A 23,556-nucleotide genomic window follows, 5' to 3' on the forward strand; every position below is an offset into this window, starting at 1 on the left:
GTACCGACTCCTGCCCTGCCCCTTCCCACCCCTCAGCTGGATCCTCACTCTATAATTCACCAGCTGCAACAGGAGAAGCAAGAGATGCACAGAAAACCCTCAACTTCTAGACTGCCTGGAACTCAGCCCTTCATCCAAAGGCTGAAAAGTGCGATATGTTGTTTGCCATATTTATACGTTAAACAGACATATATATACCCCCATACATATATATATATATATATAAACAAACTAGATTAGTATACATATGTAACACATTATTTTACATATAATAATACATATTTTTATTGTTTGCTATCCACTGTACAATTTTTTAAAAAACTGCCTGGATAATAACGACAATGGAAAGTACAAGGGCTACATAGATCAATGCTGCATGAATACTGCTTACTTAAGGCAAGTAGGTGTTAAAATCTTTTCTCTTAAAAGACTGTTCTATACATCTTAAAAAATTAGAAAACAAAAAAAAAATAAGTAAGGATAGAAATTATAGTCTAAGATGATGTCCATAGAACAGAATGACACAGGAAAGGGCAACCTCAATTACTGCAATACCAAACCAACAGAACGTTTATAATGGAATATTAATTCCATTATCAATAAGTAAGTACATCTTTAAATCGAAATAGTGGCATGTGAGCCTTCTAGGACCCACAAGAACATCTAGGCCACTTGTCTCCTTCCACAGTCAACTCTGAGCCCCAACACTGACATGTTTACTACCTGGATCTTGAATATATGTTGAGAGTAATATTTGATTTTTGTTAGCCATGTATAATATACTGGTTCTAATACTATTAGCAAGGATTGTTAAAGGGCTCTCCTGATGGCTCAGTGGGTAAAGAAACTGCCTGCAATGCAGGAGACACAGAAGAAGATGGTTTGATCCCTGGGTTGGGAAGATCCCCTGGAGGAGGAAATCACAACCCACTCTAGTATTCTTGCCTAGAAAATCTCATGGACACAGAAGCCTGGTGGGCTGCAGTCCAAAGGGTCACAAAGAGTCAGACACAACTGAGCGACTAAGCACAGAAGGAGTGAAAAGCAGGAGCTAAAGAGGAAGATTTTCTTAGACATACAATGAACAAAAATTAAGACGCTCCAGAGCTGATTTGTTTTTCCCCAAATCTTTCTTTCCCAGGATCAAAATTAGATTTTAATCCTGTCTATCTGAAACAGTACCGCTGTTACCATGGTGCTAACTAATTTTTTAAGATTCTATGAAATTAGATCATTAGATCTAAAGAAAAAAATCCTTCCCTTATTCTAAGGTTTTTCCTTTTTGCTTTTGTTTTTAACACCAAAAAAGAAACAACTGGAAGGCATCTCAAAAATCAGCTAGTTTAGTCCCAGAGGAGTTCCCACAACTAAGGGACATACAAGGTCACAAACATGACAGCGGATGAAACAGGCCCTCCAGCTTCTGTCCATAATCTACTCATTTACAGAATATGGTTCAGTCTGTACTGCAATTTCATACAGAGATATTTGTAATGGAAAACGTAAGTATATAAATTACTATTAAAAATTATATCCTGGGAATTCCCTGGCAGTCCAGTGGTTAGGACTCTGCAGTTTCACTACCAAGGGCTTGGGTTCAATCCCTAGTCGGGAGCTAAGATCCCAAAAGAGGCGTGACACAGCCAAATAAAAAAATAATAAAATGATATCCAGAGGCACTTCCATTTTCTTTGCACTACTAAAACACAACCCTGAAATATAAATAAAACTCCAGCAAATACAAGAGCATTTAACAGAATCTATTAAACTAACACCAAAGCTACCCTGTCATCAGGCCAAAAAAGGTTCCAAGTCTAGTAAGACCGATGAGCTAAGTTCTACTGCAATATGAGTTTGAAGACAATACTGTTTAGAAGGGGAGTGAAGTACATTTCAAACCTGGCCTAAGAAGCGACAGCATCCGACAACACACACAACCGTCTGACCACACTCAACTATCTACTGGAAGACAGACCTAGGACAAGGACCCAATATAATGCCCTTGGACCTAGAATAAATGATCAGCGTTCTGACAGTGTCAGCTGTGAAATACTTAAACGGGCCCCTAAGAAGGTCACCGAATCCTGGATGCAGTTTTAGTTGGATTCCTCCTTGTCCTTTGAAGAGGAAAAATTGTTAGGACCCCAAACTAGATTCAGACATGACCAGTAACCTCAAAACACACATAACTGAATCTCTTAACTTCTAGCCTGGCCCACCAGCTCAATGCAGACACTGATACAGTGTTAGATGGTGACAATTAATCTGAAAAATCCACTGTATGAATGATGAATATGCTAATGCACAGGGCTTTTTTACGTTCTGCATTTGAAGTAGTATAAGAGCCTGGCCTACTGGAACCTCATAATGACTTTTTTTTTTTTCCACCACACTGCAGGGCTTGTGGGATCTTAGTTCCCTGACCAGGGATCAAACCCACATCCTCTGCAATGAAACAGCAGAATCCAAACCACTGGACGGTCGGGGAAGTCCCTCATAATTACTACTTTTAAAGTGGAGAACAAGAAGGGTCACAGACCACTCTGTGGGGCTCTGTGGGACTTGCCATCGGTCACAGCTCCTGGAGTCTTGTCCCCCGCTTCCCTCTCACTGGACTCTTCACTTACTGTGGAGTCGGCATCTGAGGGAGAAACTCTGCAGATACAAAACAAATGCAGATGTTAGGAAAAAGAAAGAAAGACGCAGAAAGGTCACATTCATCTGGATGTGGAAGTCAGGCTTCTGGGAAAAACTGAGAGAAGTCAAAGAGTCCAAAACCCTGTTTCGAGGCGCAGCATCTTCAAGGACCGCATTGACGGCATGGTCACCTTTTAAGGACAGCGTGAGATGCCCTACTAAATGGCTCAGCAGACTCATTTCAACAAATGCTAGAAAACCAAGTATTTGCTGGAGGACAGTCCCCCCAGCTCCCAGTGGAAACCTGGCAATCTGGGTTGGATCAGAGGATCTGAGATTCAAGTTTGGTTAGGGGTTAGCTGGGCCTGCAGAATTTCTAGGAAGCCAGGGTCATTCTGTAGTCACCCCATATAATTCCAAATCTTTGGAGGAAGCCTACACTTCTAACACAAAGGCAATGATTATTGCTGTTAATTGATTCTATATATAAAAAGCAAGTGTGTCACAGAACCCAAGTTGCTCCAGGATTCACTGAAAAGCCTTAATCAGTTAACACCCCTTCTCTTTGAACTTTCTGAAATGCCCAGACATTCTAGTGCCCCTGAGGGATGCGAAACTTTGATATTAACCATGCAGAACATTGAGATGTTGTGACTAAGTGTCTAGGCTGAGGCTTCCAGAGGAGAAAAAAAGACTTTGTTAAATTGTACTAGCATATTCAATCATCTTTAATGATTTGATTTATTCTCACTCTGCAAAATAATTAAGCAAATGATCTCTCTCTACATTATTCATCTTCTTTTGTAAAGATCATGTTCTAACAATCATTAAATTCTTAAAACTAGGCCAGAACCCCTGGGGTATGTTTTCTGATAAATCAGAAATTACAATGTCATTTGGAATGTTGGTATGATCACACACTTTTCCCCTCTCAACAGAAAACCTGAATTTGGCATTCCAAAGCTCAAAAGAAGGCTGATAATTCGAGGCTTCAATACCAAAGCCTGATCACGCTTTGACCTAAAGCTAAGTTAATAAAACCTGACCCTGAACGTTGTCTTCTTTAGAGAAGGGCAGCCCGCTCACAAGGTCATAGGGTCACAGTAGGTAGTCTGTTAGCAGCAGTGCCCCGTGTGCTTAATGTTGGTAAGAGGAATGGGAATTAACTGGGAAAGGGGAGCAGGGTGATGGAGAATCCATGCACACATGCTAAGGAGGGTGACAAGAGGGGCAGATGGAGAAAAGCCAAGCAAAGAAAGTAGGGTGTGACGAAGGTAACCTGCAGACCGAGCGAGGAAGCCCCAGCTCCAGCCGCCTGCATAACAGTCAAGGGCAGAGCCAATGCTGGCCGAGTGTGTATCATAAGCCATGCACTTTTTATACATTTTTGTACATTATTCCTAACATCACCTCCAGAGGGCCTAGCGGGGTCACCCCAGAATATATACCCTCAAGCTGGTCAATCCCTAATGAAGTTCCAGGGGGACCATCAAACCATATGGGTCAGTGATTCATAACCTTACCCACTTTGGGGCAAGAAAGCACATGGGCCTCCTCTGGGAGTCCATTAGAGTGGACCAAGGGCCCTTGAGTGTGCTGATTTTGGGGGCCAATCTCATCAATCTTCCAGGCTGCAGACTTGGGCAACATTCGCTGTCAGCCCTTCTGCTACTGGAAACTAACAAACAGAAAACAGAACCACAGGTCACGATAGAGAACAATACAGAAAGCCCAGTAAGAACCTTCCTCTGTGACGGATGTTCTTGGAAGGGATCTTTGCCTTGGGGCTTGGCACATCTCCGTTCTCAGAGGGCGTGGTGTGGTCCTTCACGGGTCCTGGCAGTGGCGCTGGCTCGTGAATGATCAGTATGTCGTCCTTATTGTGCTGACCCAGGTGCTGCTTAGCGAAGTCGAAGCCCTTCACACTAGGGATCTGCAACTGAAACACACACACACGCACAAGTGAGACAGTCAAGCTGATGGTGAGTGCCAGCTTCTGACCCAAAAGTATGCTTGCAATCTTACCCATCAACTTTAACATGCATCTCTAGAACACTGACCCGGGCAAGAATTATACCTTGAGTTTGCAGAAAAGACAGATACTTGCTACAGGTTAAAATACAAAGATTAAAAAGTTAGACCATGAAACAAGACCTCACAAGACAATACCTGACCTCTGTCACAGCAGTGACCCAAGCCCGGATGGTGGCGTGGGGTGAGACTCTTCTCAGAGAACAGGGACTCGTGCCAGGACTCAGAGGACAGACCAAACATAGAAATAAAAAGAGGTGGCTACTCAGAGAATGTCCTCAGTTGCATCAGGGACCAGAGAAGACTTGAGATCTGGTAAAAGATCACAGCTGCACTAGAAGGGTCAGGACGGAGGCGAATGAGAGAAGGCCAGACTGTAATACCCAGGGATGGGTATTAACTGTTTCCTTTACTCAGCTTGCAAAGTAGAGGAAAATAAGCCACATATTAGTAAGAGGTCCTAAGGGTTTCTTTGGCAGGAATTCCCCATGCAATTCCATCAGGCTGAATTCTACACCCACAGAGAGTGCTATCAGTCAGAAGACAAAGTCCAACCCATCTAAGGACCTGTTCTAGACAATACACTGCATGTGGAAGTAAAAGGTTTTGCTGTATTTGCGCTAACTTTACGCACAGGTGAGTGACAACATCAGTGGCTTCTATTTGTGATCTCTAAGGTCTTTTCAGCGCTAAAAAGCTAGGCTGGATGGGTAGAAGGAAAGCAGTCTGCAATAACGACTTACGCCAGCAGAGGGGGACAGAACTTGATACAAATCATGCTTACAAAAACGCTGCTTGGAAACAAAAGGCAAAGACTGGCATGCCTATATTTTCTCAATTAATAACATCTTGTTACCAGCAGTCAACTTCACCACACACAAGCAGATTGTGCGTGGTGCACATTTCTTGGCTCAAAAATGTTGTTTCCCAAACAATGAGCCCAAACCTGCATCTCCATGACTCCCCCTACGTCCCAGTCATCTTCATTGCTGCTGCTGCTGCTAAGTCACTTCAGTCGTGTCCGACTCTGTGTGACCCCATAGACAGCAGCCCACCAGGCTCCCCCATCCCTGGGATTCTCCAGGCAAGAACACTGGAGTGGGTGTCATCTTCACTGGGGCTCCATAAATCTCTGGGACTGTGGGCTTCCCAGGTGGAGCGAATGGTAAAGAATCCGCCTGCCAATGCAGGAGATGCAGGAGACAGGTTCACTCCCTGGGTTGGGAAGATCCCCTGGAGGAGGAAATGGCAACACGCTCCAATATTCCTGCCTGGAAAACTGCGTGGACAGAGGAGTCTGGCGGGCTACAGTCCATGGGGTCGCAAAGAGTCAGGCACAACTGAACGTGCATACACACACACACCTTCCTGGGGGCATGTGTTCCTTTTAAAGCAAACTCCAAACAGACAATCTCTGTAGATAAACTTCTGGTTCCTCCTTTCTCAAGAATCCTTCTCCTGCTTTACAGGAGAGACACATCTCTCATCCATGGGGCTGCTTTTACCCCAGCTACACCTCATTTTAGCTCCATAAGTTTCCTCTAAATGAGAGAGTAACAGATATCATCAATAGTCATCTAATCGTAACCATCAAAATCTCCTCTTTTGAAAGTTAGATGATTTGCTTTTATCAAAATTGAAGGAAGAGCCACAGATTGCCTCCTCTAAGCAAAGGTCTCTAAAGTGAATATGGGGAAAAATATAGACAGCATCGCCTCCTTGGTACAGTCTGTGTAGCCAGGTCTAGGAACTAAATGCCTGCCCTGATATACTCTTAGGTTTATATAAGAAACATACATAAGTGGGAAGCAGCCATACAGTACAGGAAGCTCAGCTCGGTGCTCTGTGATGACCTAGAGAGGTGGGTGGGAGGCTCAAGAGGGAGGAGCCATAGTTACGCTTACAGCTGATTCACATTGTTGTAAAGCAACACAACACTGTAAAGCAATTATCCTTTAATTAAAAATAAGTTTTTTAAAAAGCTGAAAAAAAATAAAGATGAAAACCTTGGCAAGAAAAAAAGAAACATATATATACATCATAGGGGAACAAAATTTGCTACCCCCAAATGTCTCTTGAGAGTCCCTTGGACAGCAAGGAGATCCAACCAGTCAATCCTGAAGGAAATCAATCCTGAATATTCATTGGAAGGACTGATGCTGAAGCTCCAATACTTTGGCCACCTGATGCGAAGAGCCGACTTATTGAAAAAGACCCTGATGCTAGGAAAGAATGAGGGCAGGAGGAGAAGTGGGCAATAAAGGACAAGATGGATGGCATCATCGACTCAATGGACATAAGTCTGAGCAAGCTCCAGGAGATGGTGAAGACAGGGAAGCCTGGCGTGCTGCAGTCCATGGAGGTGGGGGTGGGGGTGTGTGTCACAAAGCGTCGGACACTACTGAGCGACTGAACAACAATGTCTCTTTGGCAGGTGCATTATTGCAAGATGAAAACAAGTAAGGCCCAAAAGACTCAGGAAAAACTCTGATATTCCCCCCCATCTAACTGCCTAAAAAATACAGACAGAGGACCTATTCCAGAAAGAGAGCTATCACCTTTCCTCTCTGGGCCCCTGTCTGCAAGACTCAGCAAGCACTTATTTACCAAACCTTTGCTTTTCCATCTCCCTGTGAACTGCCTTTCTCCCCTCTACAGTCCCAACCAACTGCCTCTGACACCCTCTCTCGTCTTCAGCTGCTGGTGTATTTAAGGTGAGCACTTTGGCCATGGTGGTGAGTTACTCATGTCCATACGAGGGTCTCTCCTATGAACCTGTGCTATTGAACCTTTCTGTGATTTCCTCCTGTCAATCTGTCTCAGGTCAATTTAATTTGTAGACCGGCCAGGAGAACCTAGAAAATTCCTTCCTCCCCGACAATGTCAAAATGCTTCATACGTGCCAAGGCACCGTACAAATGAGACTGACAGCAATATTTTTGCTGTTGGTCGATGAAAGATCAAGCAGTTGATATAAATAGTCAGTTGAGAGTTCTCAGAGACCAGGTAAAGCTATAGATATATATTTAGATACAAAATGTTTTAATTCAGCAATGTGACCCGTGGTAGACCCCCAATAAATATCTGATGACTGAACAAATTTTAAAAAGGTCACCAAACTTACTGGATTTTGTGGGGAACCAAGAAAAGGGTATCATCATATATGATATTGCAGACATCATAAATGAAATATATATCTGTTACAGCCTTGAAGTCCTGTTGGCTTTGGTTCATTCCGACTAGCATCTTTAAATACATTCATTAGATCCCTGACTTCTCTCAGGCTGGGTGAGTCGCCTCCTCCTATGACAATAGAAATTTGGCAACCAGTCTGTGCTTATACACAAAACAAAGGCCATCTCCACACAGAAGGAAAAAATTAGAGAAAACACTGTTCCCCTCACTTATGGAACTATTAACTCCCTTTGTTTCATCCCTGTTTCCCGGAACACTTTTTCTAGTTTTTCCATGTCTTAAAAAAATCTATAGAGTTAAGTCTGGTGTTTTGTGCTTCCAGCCTTCACATGCAGAAATAAGCATCAATTGGCATTTAATAAAAGAGCCAAGATTCATGAGCACTTTCAATATTCCTATTAGGACCCAGTTTTTCTAAGGCAAGACAGCTCTTTTGTTCCCTCTTTAATGTATCACAGAGGGGACAACCCCACTGTCTGTGTCTCACTGGAATACGTCGCTGACAAGTTGGGGTGGGCTGGTACGGCAGGTCAGCCAAGTAACAGGAGGGACGCCAGATGAATTTTAAAATGTGTGAGCCATAAATATAATACGACCCAGATGGAACAACGCAGAGTGAAGGCCCCAGGACTCGGGTTAGCCTGAGCCCCCTTAGGAAGGAGCAGTTGAGATGACAAGGGAAACAGCAGAGCTGATCCCTAAAGTGGCTGAACAAAAACGCACCACCTCCAAGAGAGCGCCATTGTTTCAGCACTTGCTATTGGATAGATGTGGTCGGTGAAAAGCCACCACGGCCACTGTGCTGTTTCCATTGAAGAGGTGAAGACAAGGCGAGCCTACTGCCACCCTGGGTCTCCACTGCAGCCCAGTGTGGGGCCATGGCTCACCCCGAGGTCTAGGATGTGGGCAAGCAGTTCTCCAGGATCCTCCCACCCCCAGGCCCCAGCAAGTCCTGGTCAGCTGACCAAGGGCACCCTGGAACCACCAACACTTTAGGTGTCAGCACGATCCTTGCAGAGAAAGGATGAGACGAACTCTGCTCAGATGGAAGAAACTCTTCCTGCTTCACTTCAACCCGCTGATCACACTGCCCTCTTTAGGGACTGTTTCAAACATCAGTGTGTCCAGGGGATTCCCTGGTGGCCCCATGGTTAAGATCTGCCTTCCAATGCAGGGGACACGGGTTCGATCCTTGGTCGGGGAACTAAGATCCCCTATGCTTGGGGTGACTAAGCCCATGCAGCACTGTAACTACTGAGCCCATGAGCTCTAGAGCCTGGGTACCACAACAGGAGAAGCTCCCGCTGGAACTAGAGAAAGCCTGGGAGCCACAACAAAGAGCCCAGCACACACCAAAACACCCAGTGCAACTAAATTTAAAAACAAAAACAAATCAATATGTCCAAGCTACTATCCCCACTGAGAACCCCTCAGTGCTCCCTCAAGCTGACGGCATCACCTCCACCCCTTGACACGTCCCATAAACCCTCCGAGCCTGGCTCCTGCCTACACTTGTCACCTCAGTGTTGGCTGTGCCCTTCATTCCATTCACCTTTGCCCCATCCTTCCTGCCGTCCACACCTGCCCTCCCCCACCGCCTGGGCCCACTTCTTCTGGCTTCCCCTCCTCAACCTCCAAGCTTCAGCCCCTTATCTGAGCTGCCACAGAGCCCTGGACAGACACGCTGCTGTGTGTCAGCTTTGAGCCACTTCCTCCCTCACGAAAGCCCTCGAAGGCAGGTTGGTTTAGGTGGTTTAGTCGCTAAGTCATGTCCGACTCTTTCGACCCCATGGACTGTACCCTGCCAGGCTCCTCTGTCCATGGAATTTTCCAGGCAAGGATACTGGAGTGGATTGCCATTTCCTTCTTCAGGGGATCTTCCTGACCCAGGAATTTAACCCAGGTCTCCTGCATTGCAAGTAGATTCTTTACCGACTAAGCTACAAGGGAAGCCCCTCGAAGGCAGGGACCACATGTTATCTGTGCTTGTCACCCAGCCCAACCTTGTCTGGCTGAGAGCAAAGGCTCGGCATTTGGTGAATGAACACGCGGCATCTGAGGCAGCCCTATCCAGCCGCCCACGGTGCCCGTGAGCCAGGAACCAGGTCCCAGGCCAACCACGGGGTGTGGACTGTCCCCATCAGAAGGAACAAGTTTTCACCAAGCAGGCAACATCTAAGCCCATGGCGTTCATGTCTTTAAATAGAACCTCAACAGGGCGAGGCGAGTCCAAGCTATAATTTTACTGGTAGCAGTAAAAAGTGATGCCTTTGGGCTACAGATTAAAGAGAATACAGATAAAAAGAAAGACATGCGTTAGGGTTTTTGTTTTTGTTTTTTTATCATTCAAAATTTTAAAAGACTCTGCCTCAAAATAGGACTGAATGGCTTCTCTCTCTTATCATATTTCAAAACTAATCTACTCCCAGACAATAGGAAGAGGTTTCCTTCTGGTTACAAGAAGAAAGGGGTGTGGATTTGGGGTCAGCAGATTTATTGTTTCCAGATGTTTGCAGCTCTGGGATTTGCTAAAAGATTTCAGAGAATAGCAGTGAAGCAGCATCAGGGGGCGGGGTGAGCAGAGTAGAGAGAGAAAACAGAGCCACACAAGAAGGAAAAAGAGCCTCTGCTCTTTTGAGTCACGGGGAAGACAGCATCTTTGCAAAGTGCCCTGAAGAATAGGCTAGAGGCACTTTACTATTGTCAGATAATCTTAGAAGAAACACTTATGAAGCAGAGATGCTTGTTTTTGAACTAAATGGATATCATCATTTTCTTATTAAAAAAACATGACAAGATCCAAATGATGGGCTCTTATGCCAGCAAAACAAAGACCCTGCTATGCTCCTAACCAAGTCAAGGACACCTGTTCTCTTGGGGAATCCTTGGTACAAAAAACCCTTCCTGAAAAGATGCTGTAAAAGTGAATACACCAATCCATGCAGCACTTGCAGAAGAATACAACTCCAAAGGCGTGAAGTTCTTTTGGAAACTGCTTATTTGAGTTATAGCAGCATCAGTGGTTAGAATATTTCGGAACAGTCCGTTGTGAACTTCAGGGATGTGGTTCTCTTGACAGTGTACTGAAGTGAGAGACAATGGATGGGTTTCCACAGGAGTGTTTATGTGAGGAAGCACAGCACAGTACAGACCCAAATACAGAACTGTCCACGCCGCGAAATCTCTCTGTAACAGTGCTCTTTCACCAGAACCCAAAACATTTCCAAACCGATTGCTGATGTCATCACGGTGAAAGTTACACGATGAATCATCAAGGACTTTACCCCCCAGGTTTTTTCCATGCTATTCACCAGTCTGACCACAAAACAGCCTTAGCAGACTATGTCAATAATAAATGAAGATGGGTAATAAATATAACCTTAATGTATAAACTGCTTCCAAAATGCTGGATAACCATAAGCTTGCAATTTAATCAAGAGTTTGCATTTCTTAGTTAAATCATAAGAAGAATGCTCTTCATTTACTTTTACAAGCAAAATAAATTTTAAATACCTTTTTTCATCCATCAGAACTTCCCTGATGGTCTAGTGATCAAGACTCCACACTTTCGATGCAGGGAATGTGGGTTCAATCCCTGGTCTGGGAATTAAGATCCCATATGCTGCACAGTGTGGCCAAAGAAACAACCCCCAAAATGGCTTTAAATATTGCTGAATTAATTTGGGCTTCCCTGGTGGCTCAGCAGGTAAAGAATCCACCTACAATGCAGGAGACCTGGGTTTGATCCCTGCGTTGGGAAGATCCCCTGGAAAAGGGAAAGACTACCCACTCTAGTATTCTGGCCTAGACTGTATAGTCCATGGGGTTGCAAAGAGTTGGACGTGACTTTCACTTTCACTTTTTTCATCCATCAGGTCTAGGTTTATTATATACAGGATTTTTTTATACCCAGAAAATCAGAGTAAAATTAGAAGGCTAATAGGGTGATCCTTTATTTTCTATTCCTCTGCCTCTTGCTTGCTTTTTCTCACCAAACTCTTAGAGTCCATTGAGTCCTCTAAATGTGTGACCCATAGTGGATACATGTTATCAGAGCCAGCAACCACCACTTCTCATGCCCTGGGTGAGGCTACAGGCGTGCTGAGCTCAGGGTTTGCACCTAACCAGCTCTTCTCTTACTTGGCATGTTCATGCTTCACCAGAGGAGCCAGATACTGACCAAGATGCTGTGTCTTTGCTCTGAAACTTATATGTGACAAATATTGCAGACATTGTTGAAACATAAGCATGAGAAGGGAACTGCTATTATAAAAACTAAAATCTGCTATTATAAATTTCCAAGGAATGCCTTGGAAAGACATGGCAAAGGAGCTGCTAATAAAGAAAGAAAGAAAGTGCTGGCGAATCAGGTGTAAGTTAATTAACTCTAAAAGATTGCAGAGTAGGGCTGGGTAGGGGGGATATGGAAAAAAAAAAAATAGAAAATTTTGTACTCAGGTTGTTTTGTTCTTCCCTAAAGTATCCCAATCTGGAAACTGCAGCTGATGCATTTTGTGTGTTGTTAACAAGAAAGACCACACAGAATTCCTTCTGGTTGACTAGTACTCCAATTTTTTTTTGAAGATTGTCAAATAAAGACTCATTATGTACATACACACACACATATATATAAAGTCAAAATGAAAAAGGCACATATTGCCACTTTTTAATGATTAAGTGCTCTTGATCAAGGGGGATAAGTAGGCTTGCAATAAGGTAGACAGAAAATAAAGGAGCCACCCAGCAGGGCTGTAGATCAAAGAAAAGCTTCCTTGGTTCTTGCTCTCTGAATGTGTCCAGGGTTAAAATAGATTGGAATTCATGCACAGAATGGATATGATTTTGTAACTGAATATCTCAAAAATAAAATCACAGTGGAACTCAGAGCCCACAGCATTGCTAAGCCTTTACACAGCTTCTTTGAGCAGGTATTGAACACTACAGAAGACCTGGGTTTCAGCAAACAAACATGGAAGTAAAGGGACACCACCACTAGGGCCAGAAGATTTCCTGACCAGCTCCTCTCCCCGTCCTTCAATACCAGGATCTGAGCTCGCCCCATTCCGGCCCACAAGACGCTCATACGAACGTGGGCGTGGAGGGGCCGCCCCTTACCTTCTGACGCTGCTGAACGCTGGCCACGGTGTCAGGCTGAAAGTCCAGCTTGTCCGTGCGGCAGAGCTTCCAGTACAGGATGATGACGATCACCAGCACCACCAGCGCCGGCACGACCACGCCCACGATGACCCAAAGGTTGCTGCTCTGGGACTCGGGGGACGGCCTCTTCACCCTGTCCACAGCTGGACACGAGAAAGCAAGGTCTCCCAGTGAGTCCTCTGCACTCATTTACTGGGCAGGGAACGCCCCCTCTACTAGCAGAAACCCTCCCACGTCATTTCAGCTCAAGACAACTGGGGAGGGATGATGACCCCCTGAAGACAAAAAACAGGACGCAGTAAACACAACCCAGGATGTTCCAGCTACAACACAGCAAGGACCACAGTGACATACGTGACACGTCTAAAGGAAAATTCAATGGCCAAGTGAGGTTGATTCCAGGTCTCCTGACGTCCAGCTTATTCTACCAGGTCCCTCCCTAAATTCTCGCTGCAGGAAGATTTCTAATCCTCACCAAAAATCAGAAATCCCAGGAAGGGGTCTGTGAGCACTGTCTTCATTCTTCATCTGGGTCTCTCTCTAAGTCCTTGAAATAGGACTTTGCATTGAAACTGCTTTACTTAAGGTACGGTTGTCAATTTTACAATTACATTAAAATATTTAAGATTTTTTTTTTTTGGATGTGGATCATCTTTAAAGTCTTTACTGAATTTGTTACAATATTGCTTCTGTTCTATGTTTTGACTTGTTGGCATGTGGGATCTTAGGTCCCCAACCAGGGATCAAACTCACACTCTCTGCACTGGAAAGTAAAGTCTTAACCACTGGGCTGTCAAGGAAGTCCCCTCAACTAACATTCTGAATCCTCCACCCTCCGCCCCCCTACCTCCCACTGCCCCCCTGCCCGCCTCCATCTTCCATGGCCTTGCACGATCATGCTGCCATTACTCTGTCCTCCTCAACTTCCTTCACGGGCTCCTCCCCCTAACCCAGCCCCCCAGTACTGGGCCCTCATGCTCTTCATTTTGTATTCCTCCTCTTGCAAGATTCAGCTCTTCTTAAAAGCTCAACTCTTTTCCGTCCTTTTAAAGTTCAGGTTCCAATTACCAGGCTCTGGAAACCAAAACACCCCCTCCCCTCTGCCCAGCTCCCTCATCCATTACAGTCACTTCACAACAACCTCTCCATGATGACGGTAGAATCCCCTTGTCTAAGTTCTTTTGTCCTTGGATGTCTTTGTCTTATAAACAGTACTCTGCTATTCTTTCACGATGCATGTTATTACATAAATGTATCATCTTGATATACAATATCACTTTGCTCATTAATATGGTCATGACTATGCTTTGTCTGTTCAAACACAACCTCAGTCTTCCTGGGCAGGGACTAAGTTTTATACTTTTTTCATATCCTGTAATGGTTAACACATGCTAGGGGATCAGAATGTTTTCACTCGAAAATGTAACAATAAAAAAAGATGCTTAGTGCTGGTTTAAGTCTGGATTTAGGCCCCTGAGTGACCAGGGAGGGGAGGAAGCCCTCTAAAGCACGTGCACTCTGAAAGAAGCACAAATTACAAAGCAAAGACTCTGCAGGAAATGGGGACAGTGACAGGGTGTTAATATTTTGCATCTTTTAGTTTGCCATGAATATAGTTTGTACATGTAGTTTATTTTGCATGAAAACAACTGACAATACTGGAGTTACACAACCAAACTGAGGAGCTGGGACAACTAGAGACTCTTCTTAGTTCTAACCTAGTAAAACCCTGTGACTCATCCAAATGAGGGCCTGACACGGGGTCCACAGCTGTTTTGGGGGCTGGCTCTAGTCTTGGCTGAGGCTTCCAATCCCAGGACTGCTACCCCTGTGGTCTTCAGCACAAAAATGAGCCAAAGAGAGGTGCAAGAGCAGATGGAAGTAGCCTTGAAAAGTGCCCAGAGCCTACTGCAATGCATCGTTTCTAAAAAAGTGAGTGCTCAGCTGGAGTGGGGCACCCATCCAACAGTTAGAAATACCGTCTATGAAGAAATGCAAGTAAGTGTTTCATTATTTTTTCTGGCTGCTTTAAAACAGAACACACCAATATATAATCATCTCTCAAATATACAAACACAAACCACCAGTGGTTAATTGCTTCAACTCTCCCATGATCACCTATAAAATGGAGCAAGTGTGCCCACTGGCCCTCATCTTTGTTAGTTTCCAAGGACAGCTCTTTTTACAAAGAACATTCTATTATCGAGGATCATTTCAAAGCTGTCGTTTTTTAAGAACTGCCTTCATCGCTGAAATTTGGGGGGAGATTTTCAACCCTCTCTGATGCTAAATTTCTTCTAAACATTTAGTTATCCCTTTACTGTTGGGAGGAAATATCTCTGGGCTCTTACGAGGATTGCTCCTAGGAACATAAAGGAAAAACACCCACATTAAAATAGTAGTCTGATTCAGAAAGTCATATTTAGAAAAACATACTCTTTCATGTCTCTCCTTTTCTTACTTTTAAATAACCAAAATCTGTGAGTTGGGGGAAAAAAAGGCATTGAGAATAGCCATCGTAGTGGAGCGGTTGGGGGGGGGGGGTCGCCGCAGGAGCCTAGACTCTTCCAGCAATAATAAAGAGATATCAAAACACCCCTAAATTATGAGTGGTGTTAAGGACAGGGTGGGAGAGAAACAGGATTGAAAAGGGTAAGGATCAAGGACTTCTTTGTGTTATAAGACCCAGGAGGAAGCCAATAAATTCAGAAGGTACCTCCCAGCTTCCTGTTTGACTCACTGTCCCCACCCCAACATTCAAAATGTGACATATAAGATTTTGGAATAAATACAGGGAAAACACATTATTTTACCTAGGATAAATTTTTTTTTAGTACAGGAAGAAGGGGAAAATATTAAAGTTAACTTAAGCTACTAAAACTCACTACAACACTATGAATATAAAATGCTGGGTAAGAAAAAGAACAGTGAATGCTACAACTACATGCAACTGAAATAAAGAAGGTACTGGCAAATTAATTTTAATGACTGGCCTCTTATATAAGTGACACCTAATAATAAAGGTATAAGACATAAATCTACTATGCACACATAAGAAAGCTTTAAATTCAGAGATTATCATCAGAGAAAGACTGGCTTTTGACCCCAGCTCAGCACAGATGACTGTGAGGGGCCAAGCCTCACGCACTCACGTTGGGCAACAGCGCCTTGAATTCGGTAACCCAAGATGATGGCTGCTCTCTGGATGTCTATCTTGTTAATCAGATCTGAAGACTTGACTGCACTGAGTCTCTCTCCATCTTGATCCTCCACAAAGTAGATGAGCTGCACAGGATCATCATCTCCCTCGAGCCTTGACACATTTACCACCTGAAAGATAACAGAAACCATTAGCATTTTAGAAGCTCACATTTCCAGATGCCCTTTCTTGGGAGCACTCAACCTTGACTGTATTACCCAGGATTTATTCCTCCTATCCTCCTAATAAGGTCATTATACCACTCCAGATCCCAGAATCCCCAAGATGCTCTCTTGATGAGAAGAAAAACAGTTAAAATGAAAGCTCCTCTCTGCAAAATAACAAGTGTGCTTTGTTTTGCTCAAAGTCTTCTTTGAGATAAAAGAGCAAGGAGGGCACATAGAATACACCAAGTCCAGTCTAGAACTGCTATCAACCAGCTCCAACAGGTCACGGGAGAGTGCTGTTGTCCTCCCAACACCCCTGGTTCTCTGAAACTATTAGTGGTTCTAGCCAATCCTTTCTCAAATCTACTAGCATTTTCTCCCTGTTCTTCTAGGGCAGAGTTTCTCAACCTTGGCACCATTGCCATTTTTGATCCAGATAATTCTTTGATGTGGGACTACCCTAAGTATCATAGGATGTTTAGCAGCATCTCTGCCCTCAACTCACTAAAGGCTGGTAGCAAAAGCCATGTCCTTCCTCACCAGCTGTGAAAACCAAAAATGTTTCCAAACATTGCCAAATGTACCCTGGGGGGCAAAATCATCCCCTGTTGAGAACCACTGCTCTTGCAATAATAAATCTCATTAATTTTTTAATATCCCACTCTCAACAAGAGATAGATCATCCAGACAAGAATCAATAAACAGCAGATTTGAACAATGCTGCAGACCAAATGAACCTAACAAACATACATAGAACATTCCATCCAATAGCAACACAATATACATTCTTCTCAAGTACACACGGAACATTTTCTAGTGCAGATCATATGTTAGGCCATAAAACAAGTTTCAAGGTGGACATGAGTTTCAGCATGTTGGTGATGGACAGGGAAGCCTGGCATGCTGCAGTCCAAGGGATCGCAAAGAGTTGGACACGACTGAGTGACTGAACTGAACTGAACTGAACCAATAAAAAGAGACAGGACTCAAAAACTATAAGTGAAAGAGAAGACATTACATTAGATACCACAGAAATGTAAAGGATCAAAAGAGACTACTGTGAACAATTATATGCCTACAGATTTGACAACCTAGAAGAACTGGGTAAATTCCTAGAAACATACAACCTACCAAGACAGGATCATGATGAAACAGAAAATCTATTCAGACCAATAATGAGTAATGAAATTAAATCAGTAATCACAAACTTCCCAGCCAAAAAAAAAAAAAAAAAAGCCCAGAACTAGATGATTTCACTGATGAATTCTATCAAATATTTAAAGCAAAATTAATGCCAAACCTCAAAATTTTCCAAAAAATTAAAGAGGAGGAAGCATTCTCAAATTGATTGTATAAGACTAACATTATCTTAATACCAAAGCCAGGTATAGACACTACAAGAAAAGAAAACTGCAGACCAATATCTCTAAGAAACACAAATGCAAAACTTTCAACAGTCTTAGCACACCAAATTCAACAATAAATCATACAATCGTATCAACAGATACAAAAAAAAAGCATCTGACAAAACTCAACATCTGTTTTTGATAAAAACTCTCAACAAATTGAATACAGAAGAAACATATCTCTATATAGAAAAAATCATATATGACAAAGCCACAGCTGACACTGTGCTCAATGGTGAAAGGTTGAAAGCTTTTCTTTTATGATCAGGAATAAGATGAGATTCTCCACTCTCACTATCCCTATTCAACACAATACTAGAAATCCTAGCTGGAACAATCAGGCAAGAAAAATAAATAAAAGGCACTCAAATTGAAAAGGAAGAAGTAAAACTGTCTTTGTTTGTAGGTGACATGATATTATATATAGAAAACCCTAAAGACTCTACAAAAAAAAAAAAAATTAGTGGAATGACTAAGTAAATTCAGTAAAGTTGCAAGATATAAAATAAACATACAAAAATCAGTTGTATTTCTATACACTAATAACAAAATACCTGAAAAAGAAACAAACAGTCCCATTCAAAATAGCATCAAAAATAATCAACTATTTAGGAATAAATTTAACCAAGGAGGTAAAGATCTGTATACTGAAATCTATAAGACACTGAAGAAAGAAACCAAAGAATACACAAATAAATGGATATATATCCCATATTCATGGATCAAAAGAATACTGTTAAAATGGCCATACTATCCAAAGATATCTATAGATTTAATGCAGTCCCTACCAAAATTCCAATGGCATTTTTACAGAAATAAAACAACAATCCTAAAATTCATATGGAACCACAAAAGACCCTGGTGACAAAAAAGCCAAGAATACTCAATGGGGGAAAAAAAGTCTTTTCAATAAACGGAGTTGGGAAAACTGGATATTCACATCAAAAACAATGAAACTGGACACCATCTTATACACAAAAATTAACTCTAAATGGAAACACCTGAAACCACAAAACTCCTACATGAAAACATATGACAAAAGCTCTGTCATGGATCTTGGCAATGGTTTTTGGATAAGACATTCAAAGCACAAGCAACAAAGCAAAAATAAACAAATGGGACTACATGTTAACAAAAAAGCCTCTATACAGCAAAATAAGCAACAAAATGAAGAGGCAATCTATGAAATGGGATAAAATATTTGCAAATCACATATTCGATAAGGGGTTAATATTCAAAATATATTAAGGAACTGATAAAACTCAATAGCAAAAAAAAAAAAAACACCTGATTAACAAACAAGCATCAGTTCAGTTCAGTTCAGTTCACTCAGTCGTGTCTGACTCTTTGCGACCCCATGGACTGCAGCAAGCCAGGCTTCCCATCACCAACTCCTGGAGCTTGCTCAAACTTATGTCCATCAAGTCAGAGATGCCATCCAACTATCTCATCATCTGTTGCGCTCTTCTCCTCCTGCCTTCAATCTTTCCCAGCATCAGGGTCTTTTCCAGTGAGTCAGTTCTTCACATCAGGTGGCGAAAGTATTAGAGCTTCAGCTTCAGCATCAATCCTTCCAATGAATATTCAGGACTGATTTCCTTTAGGATTGAATGGTTTGATCTCCTTGCAGTACAAGGCACTCAAGAATCTTCTCCAACACCATAGTTCAAAAGCATCAATTCTTTGGCACTCAGCTTTCTTTGGGAAAAAAAAAAAAACACATAGCTTTGACTACACAGACCTTTGCCAGCAAAGTGTTGTCTCTGTTTTTAATACACTGTCTAGCATCAGGGTCTTTTCCAATGAGTCAGTTCTTCACATCAGGTGGCCAAAGTATTAGAGCTTCAGCATCAGTTTTTCCATTGAAAATATTGGTTGAAAATACAACCAATATTCAGGGTTGATTTCATCTAGGATTGACTGGCTTGACCTCCTTGCTGTCCAAGGGACCCTTAAGAGTCTTCTCCAACACCACAGCTCTAAAGCATCAATTCTTTGGTGCTCAGCTTTCTTTATGGTCCAATTCTCACATCCATACATGAACACTGGAAAAACCATAGCTTTGACTAGATGGACCTTTGTTGGCAAAGTAATGTCTCTGCTTTATAATATGCTGTCTAGGTTGTCATATTTTTTCTTCCAAGGAGCAAGTGTCTTTTAATTTCATGGCTGCAGTCACCATCTGCAGTGATTTTGGAGCCCAAGAAAATAAAGTCTGTCACTGTTTCCATTGTTTCCCCATCTATTTGCCATGAAGTGATAGGACTGGATGCCATGATCTTAATTTTTTGAGTGCTGAGTTTTATGCCAGCTTTTTGACTCTCCTCTTTCACTTTCATCATGAGGCTCTTTAGTTTCTCTTCGCTTTCTGCCATCAGGGTGCTGTCATCTCCATATCTGAGGTTACTAATATTTCTCCCAGCAATCTTAACTCCAGCTTGTGCTTCATCCAGTCTGGCATTTTGCATGATGTACTTTGCATATGAGTTAAATAAGCCAGGTGACAATATACAGCCTTGACATATTCCTTTCCCTATTTGGAACCAGTCTGTTGTTCCATGTCCAGTTCTAACTGTTGCTTTTTGACCTGCATACAAATTTCTCAGGAAGCAGATAAGGTGGTCTGGTATTCCCATCTCTTGAAGAATTTTCCATAATTTGCTGTGATCCACACAAAGGGTTTAGCAAAGTCAATGAAGCAGAAGTAGATACTTTTCTGGAATTCTCTTGCTTTTGCGATGATCCAACGGATGTTGGCAATTTGATCTCTGGTTCCTCTGCCTTTTCTAAATGCAGCTTGAACGTCTGGAAGTTCACAGTTCACATACTGTTGAAGCCTGGCTTGGAGAATTTTGAGCATCACTTTACTAGTGTGTGAGATAAGTCCAATTGTGCAATAATTTGAGCATTCTTTGGCATTGCCTTTCTTTGGGACTGGAATGAAAACTGACCTTTTCCAGTCCTGTTTTTCAGCCACTGTTGAGTCTTCCAAATTTGCTGGTGTATTGAATGCAGCACTTTCACAGCATCATCTTTCAGGATTTGAAATAGCTCCACTGGAATCCCATCACCTCCACTAGTTTTGTTCATAGTGATGCTTCCTAAGGCCCATTTGACTTCACACTCCAGGATGTCTAGCTCTAGGTTGAGTTATCACACTATCATGGTTATTTGGGTCATTAAGATCTTTTTTGTATAGTTCTGTGTATTCTTGCCACGTCTTCTTAATATCTTCTGCTTCTGTTAGGTCCATATCATTTCTGTCCTTTATTGTGCCCATCATTGCATGAAATGTTCCCTTGGTATCTCCCTTGGAAACAAATGGGCATAGGCTCTGAATAGATATTTTTCTGAAGATACACAAATGGCCAAGGGGTACATGAAAAGGAACTCAATATCACTAATTATCATGGAAATGCAAATCAAAACCACAGTGAGATATCACCTCACATCTATTAGAATGACTTATCAAAAGCATAGGAGATAAATGCTAGTGAGGATGTAGAGAAAATGGAACCTTTGTGCTACTGGTGGGAATGTAAGTTGGTATAGCCACCATGGAAAATAGTGTGGAGGTTCCTCAAAAATTTTAAACTAGAACCAGTATATGATCCAGGAGCTCCACTTTGGAGTACATATCCAAAGTAAATGAAATCACTGTCTTTGAAAAGATACCTGCACTCCAAGTTCACTATATTCAACAGGCAGGACATGGAAGTAACCTAAGTGTCCATCTATGGACAAATGGACAAAGAAAATGGGACATGATACATACACATGCATGTACACACATAATGGAATATTATTTATCCAAAAGAAGCAGAAAATCCCATCATTTGCAACTATGTGGGATGAACCTTGAATGCATTACGCTAAGTGAAGTAAGTCTGACAAATACTGTATGATCTCACACGTGTGAAATCTAAAAAAGTCAAACTCATGGAAAGAGTAGATTGGTGATTGCAAGAGTGGAGGGGAAGAGAAATCGGGTGATGGTGGTCAGAAGGGGTACACTTCCAGTCATCAAGTTCTAGGGATCTAATGTATAGCATGGTGACCACAGTTAATAATATTGTACTGCTTACTTGCTGCTAAGAGAACAGACCTTAAAAGTTCTCACCACACACACACACACAAATATGTGAGCCATGGATGTGCTAACTAATCTTACATTAGTAACTGTTTCACAATGTATATATAAATCAATGGAGAAGGACATGGCAACCCACTCCAGTGTTCTTGCCTGAGAAATCCCATGGATAAAGGAGCCCCCTGCAGTCCATGAGGTCACAAAAGAGTTGGACGTGACTTAGCAAGTAAACAACGTGCATAAAGCGTATCATCGCACTGCACACTTTAAACTTACACAATGGTATAGGTCAGTCACTTCACAATCAAGTTGGAAAAAATCTCATAAATTCATTATCTGCTGGGTCAAACAATACTTTGATTTGTCCCCAAATGTGTATCTCTCTGGTGTTAACAGGGAAGTCCTGCTACATCAGTACTTCAGAATCTAGGACACTTGATATATCACAGTTTTGCATAAATATAGCTTTCTATTTTGTTTCTATTTCTCTTAGTAATATGCAACAACTTTATGGCCCCTTTAGACTCCAGCAAAACAGTGGACTGACATTCTGAGAGAATGATCAACGGTAACCCCAAGCCCTCTATTTTAGACACGTAATTTGAATGTTTGGTCTCTACATTTGCCATTGGCAAAACATAGCTGCTACTTTTCTAGCCACAATACAGAACTGTAATAGTGCCCTGTGCTCTGGACATGGCTGTTGGCCTCTTTCTTCACCACTGGAAACTTCTGGCAAACTTTGGGCCGCTATTTCATGATTTCTTTGTGAACGCCTACTTCCAGATCATGTATAAAGATCCTTAACATAGGTCCAAACTCCCATCGCTGGAGAAGCTATTCTTTATACCTCCCATCTTAAGAATGGCTCACCTGTTCAGCCCTTCATTTGCTGTTTCTAGGCTAGTTCCTTGACCACTTCTGCTCCCTAACCACCTACTTCCTCCCCCAGAACTCTGCTGTAGTAGCTGATTTTCATTAGCCTTTAGGATGGAATACTGCAAAGGGCTACTGAAACACAATAGATTATATCCCCCTGCCTGTCTACCTATGTGCCTATTTATTCCATTTTAAAGTTCGGATAAGTTTTAGAAATGCTTCTTCTTGCAGAAATCATACACCTAAATATCCAGTGACATCTACCTTGATGAAAAATTCTACATGCTTCTCTAATCTGAAAGTAACAGTCTGTAAAATCTAATCCCAACATCCTTTCTAGATGACTTCTTATCAGATTCATATCTGAAATCCATAAAACCAGGCTGTGACAGTCATCATTTGGGACAACACTTTCTATTTTATTTTAAAAAAATATTTTCTGATTAAAATCACATATTCAACCATACAAATTATACGCTCATTGGAGAAATTTTGAAGAACAAGAAAAATAAGGATAAAGAATATAACAAAAATCACCTGAAACTCAATCAACCAAAGAAAATCATTGCAAATATTTTGGCATATTCCCTCCCGTCACTTTTTTCATAATATGTACATTAATATTTGGATTACATTGCATATATTCATTTGTAGCCTCTTTTTACTTGAGCTTTTTTCTATATTTCCTCACTAATTAAAAAAAAAATTATAATGGGACATTCTAACATAAAGATTTCACTACAGTTTATTTGCCCATTCTCTAATTGCGGGACTTTGAGTTTGTTTTAATACTTT

At 42.1% G+C, this 23,556-nt stretch overlaps 1 protein-coding gene across 2 annotated transcripts in view; it reads right to left on the reverse strand.

Annotated features, from left to right (window-relative positions):
* The window catches only part of KIAA1549 (KIAA1549 ortholog), a 130,758-nt gene that overhangs the window by 46,090 nt on the left and 61,112 nt on the right, over positions 1 to 23,556 (reverse strand). The window contains exons 9-12 of one of the 2 annotated variants that reach the window (XM_055591051.1): positions 16,173 to 16,350; positions 12,979 to 13,163; positions 4,380 to 4,576; positions 2,567 to 2,655 (exon numbers count right to left, since the gene is read on the reverse strand). In XM_055591051.1, coding sequence (XP_055447026.1) covers positions 2,567 to 2,655; positions 4,380 to 4,576; positions 12,979 to 13,163; positions 16,173 to 16,350 — 649 coding nt within the window. Of the gene's footprint in view, positions 1 to 2,539; positions 2,656 to 4,379; positions 4,577 to 12,978; positions 13,164 to 16,172; positions 16,351 to 23,556 lie in introns of both variants that reach the window. The other variant, XM_055591050.1, reaches the window with a different exon arrangement.

This window comes from Bubalus kerabau, chromosome 8, assembly GCF_029407905.1.
Source record: "Bubalus kerabau isolate K-KA32 ecotype Philippines breed swamp buffalo chromosome 8, PCC_UOA_SB_1v2, whole genome shotgun sequence".
Taxonomy (NCBI): domain Eukaryota; kingdom Metazoa; phylum Chordata; class Mammalia; order Artiodactyla; family Bovidae; genus Bubalus; species Bubalus kerabau.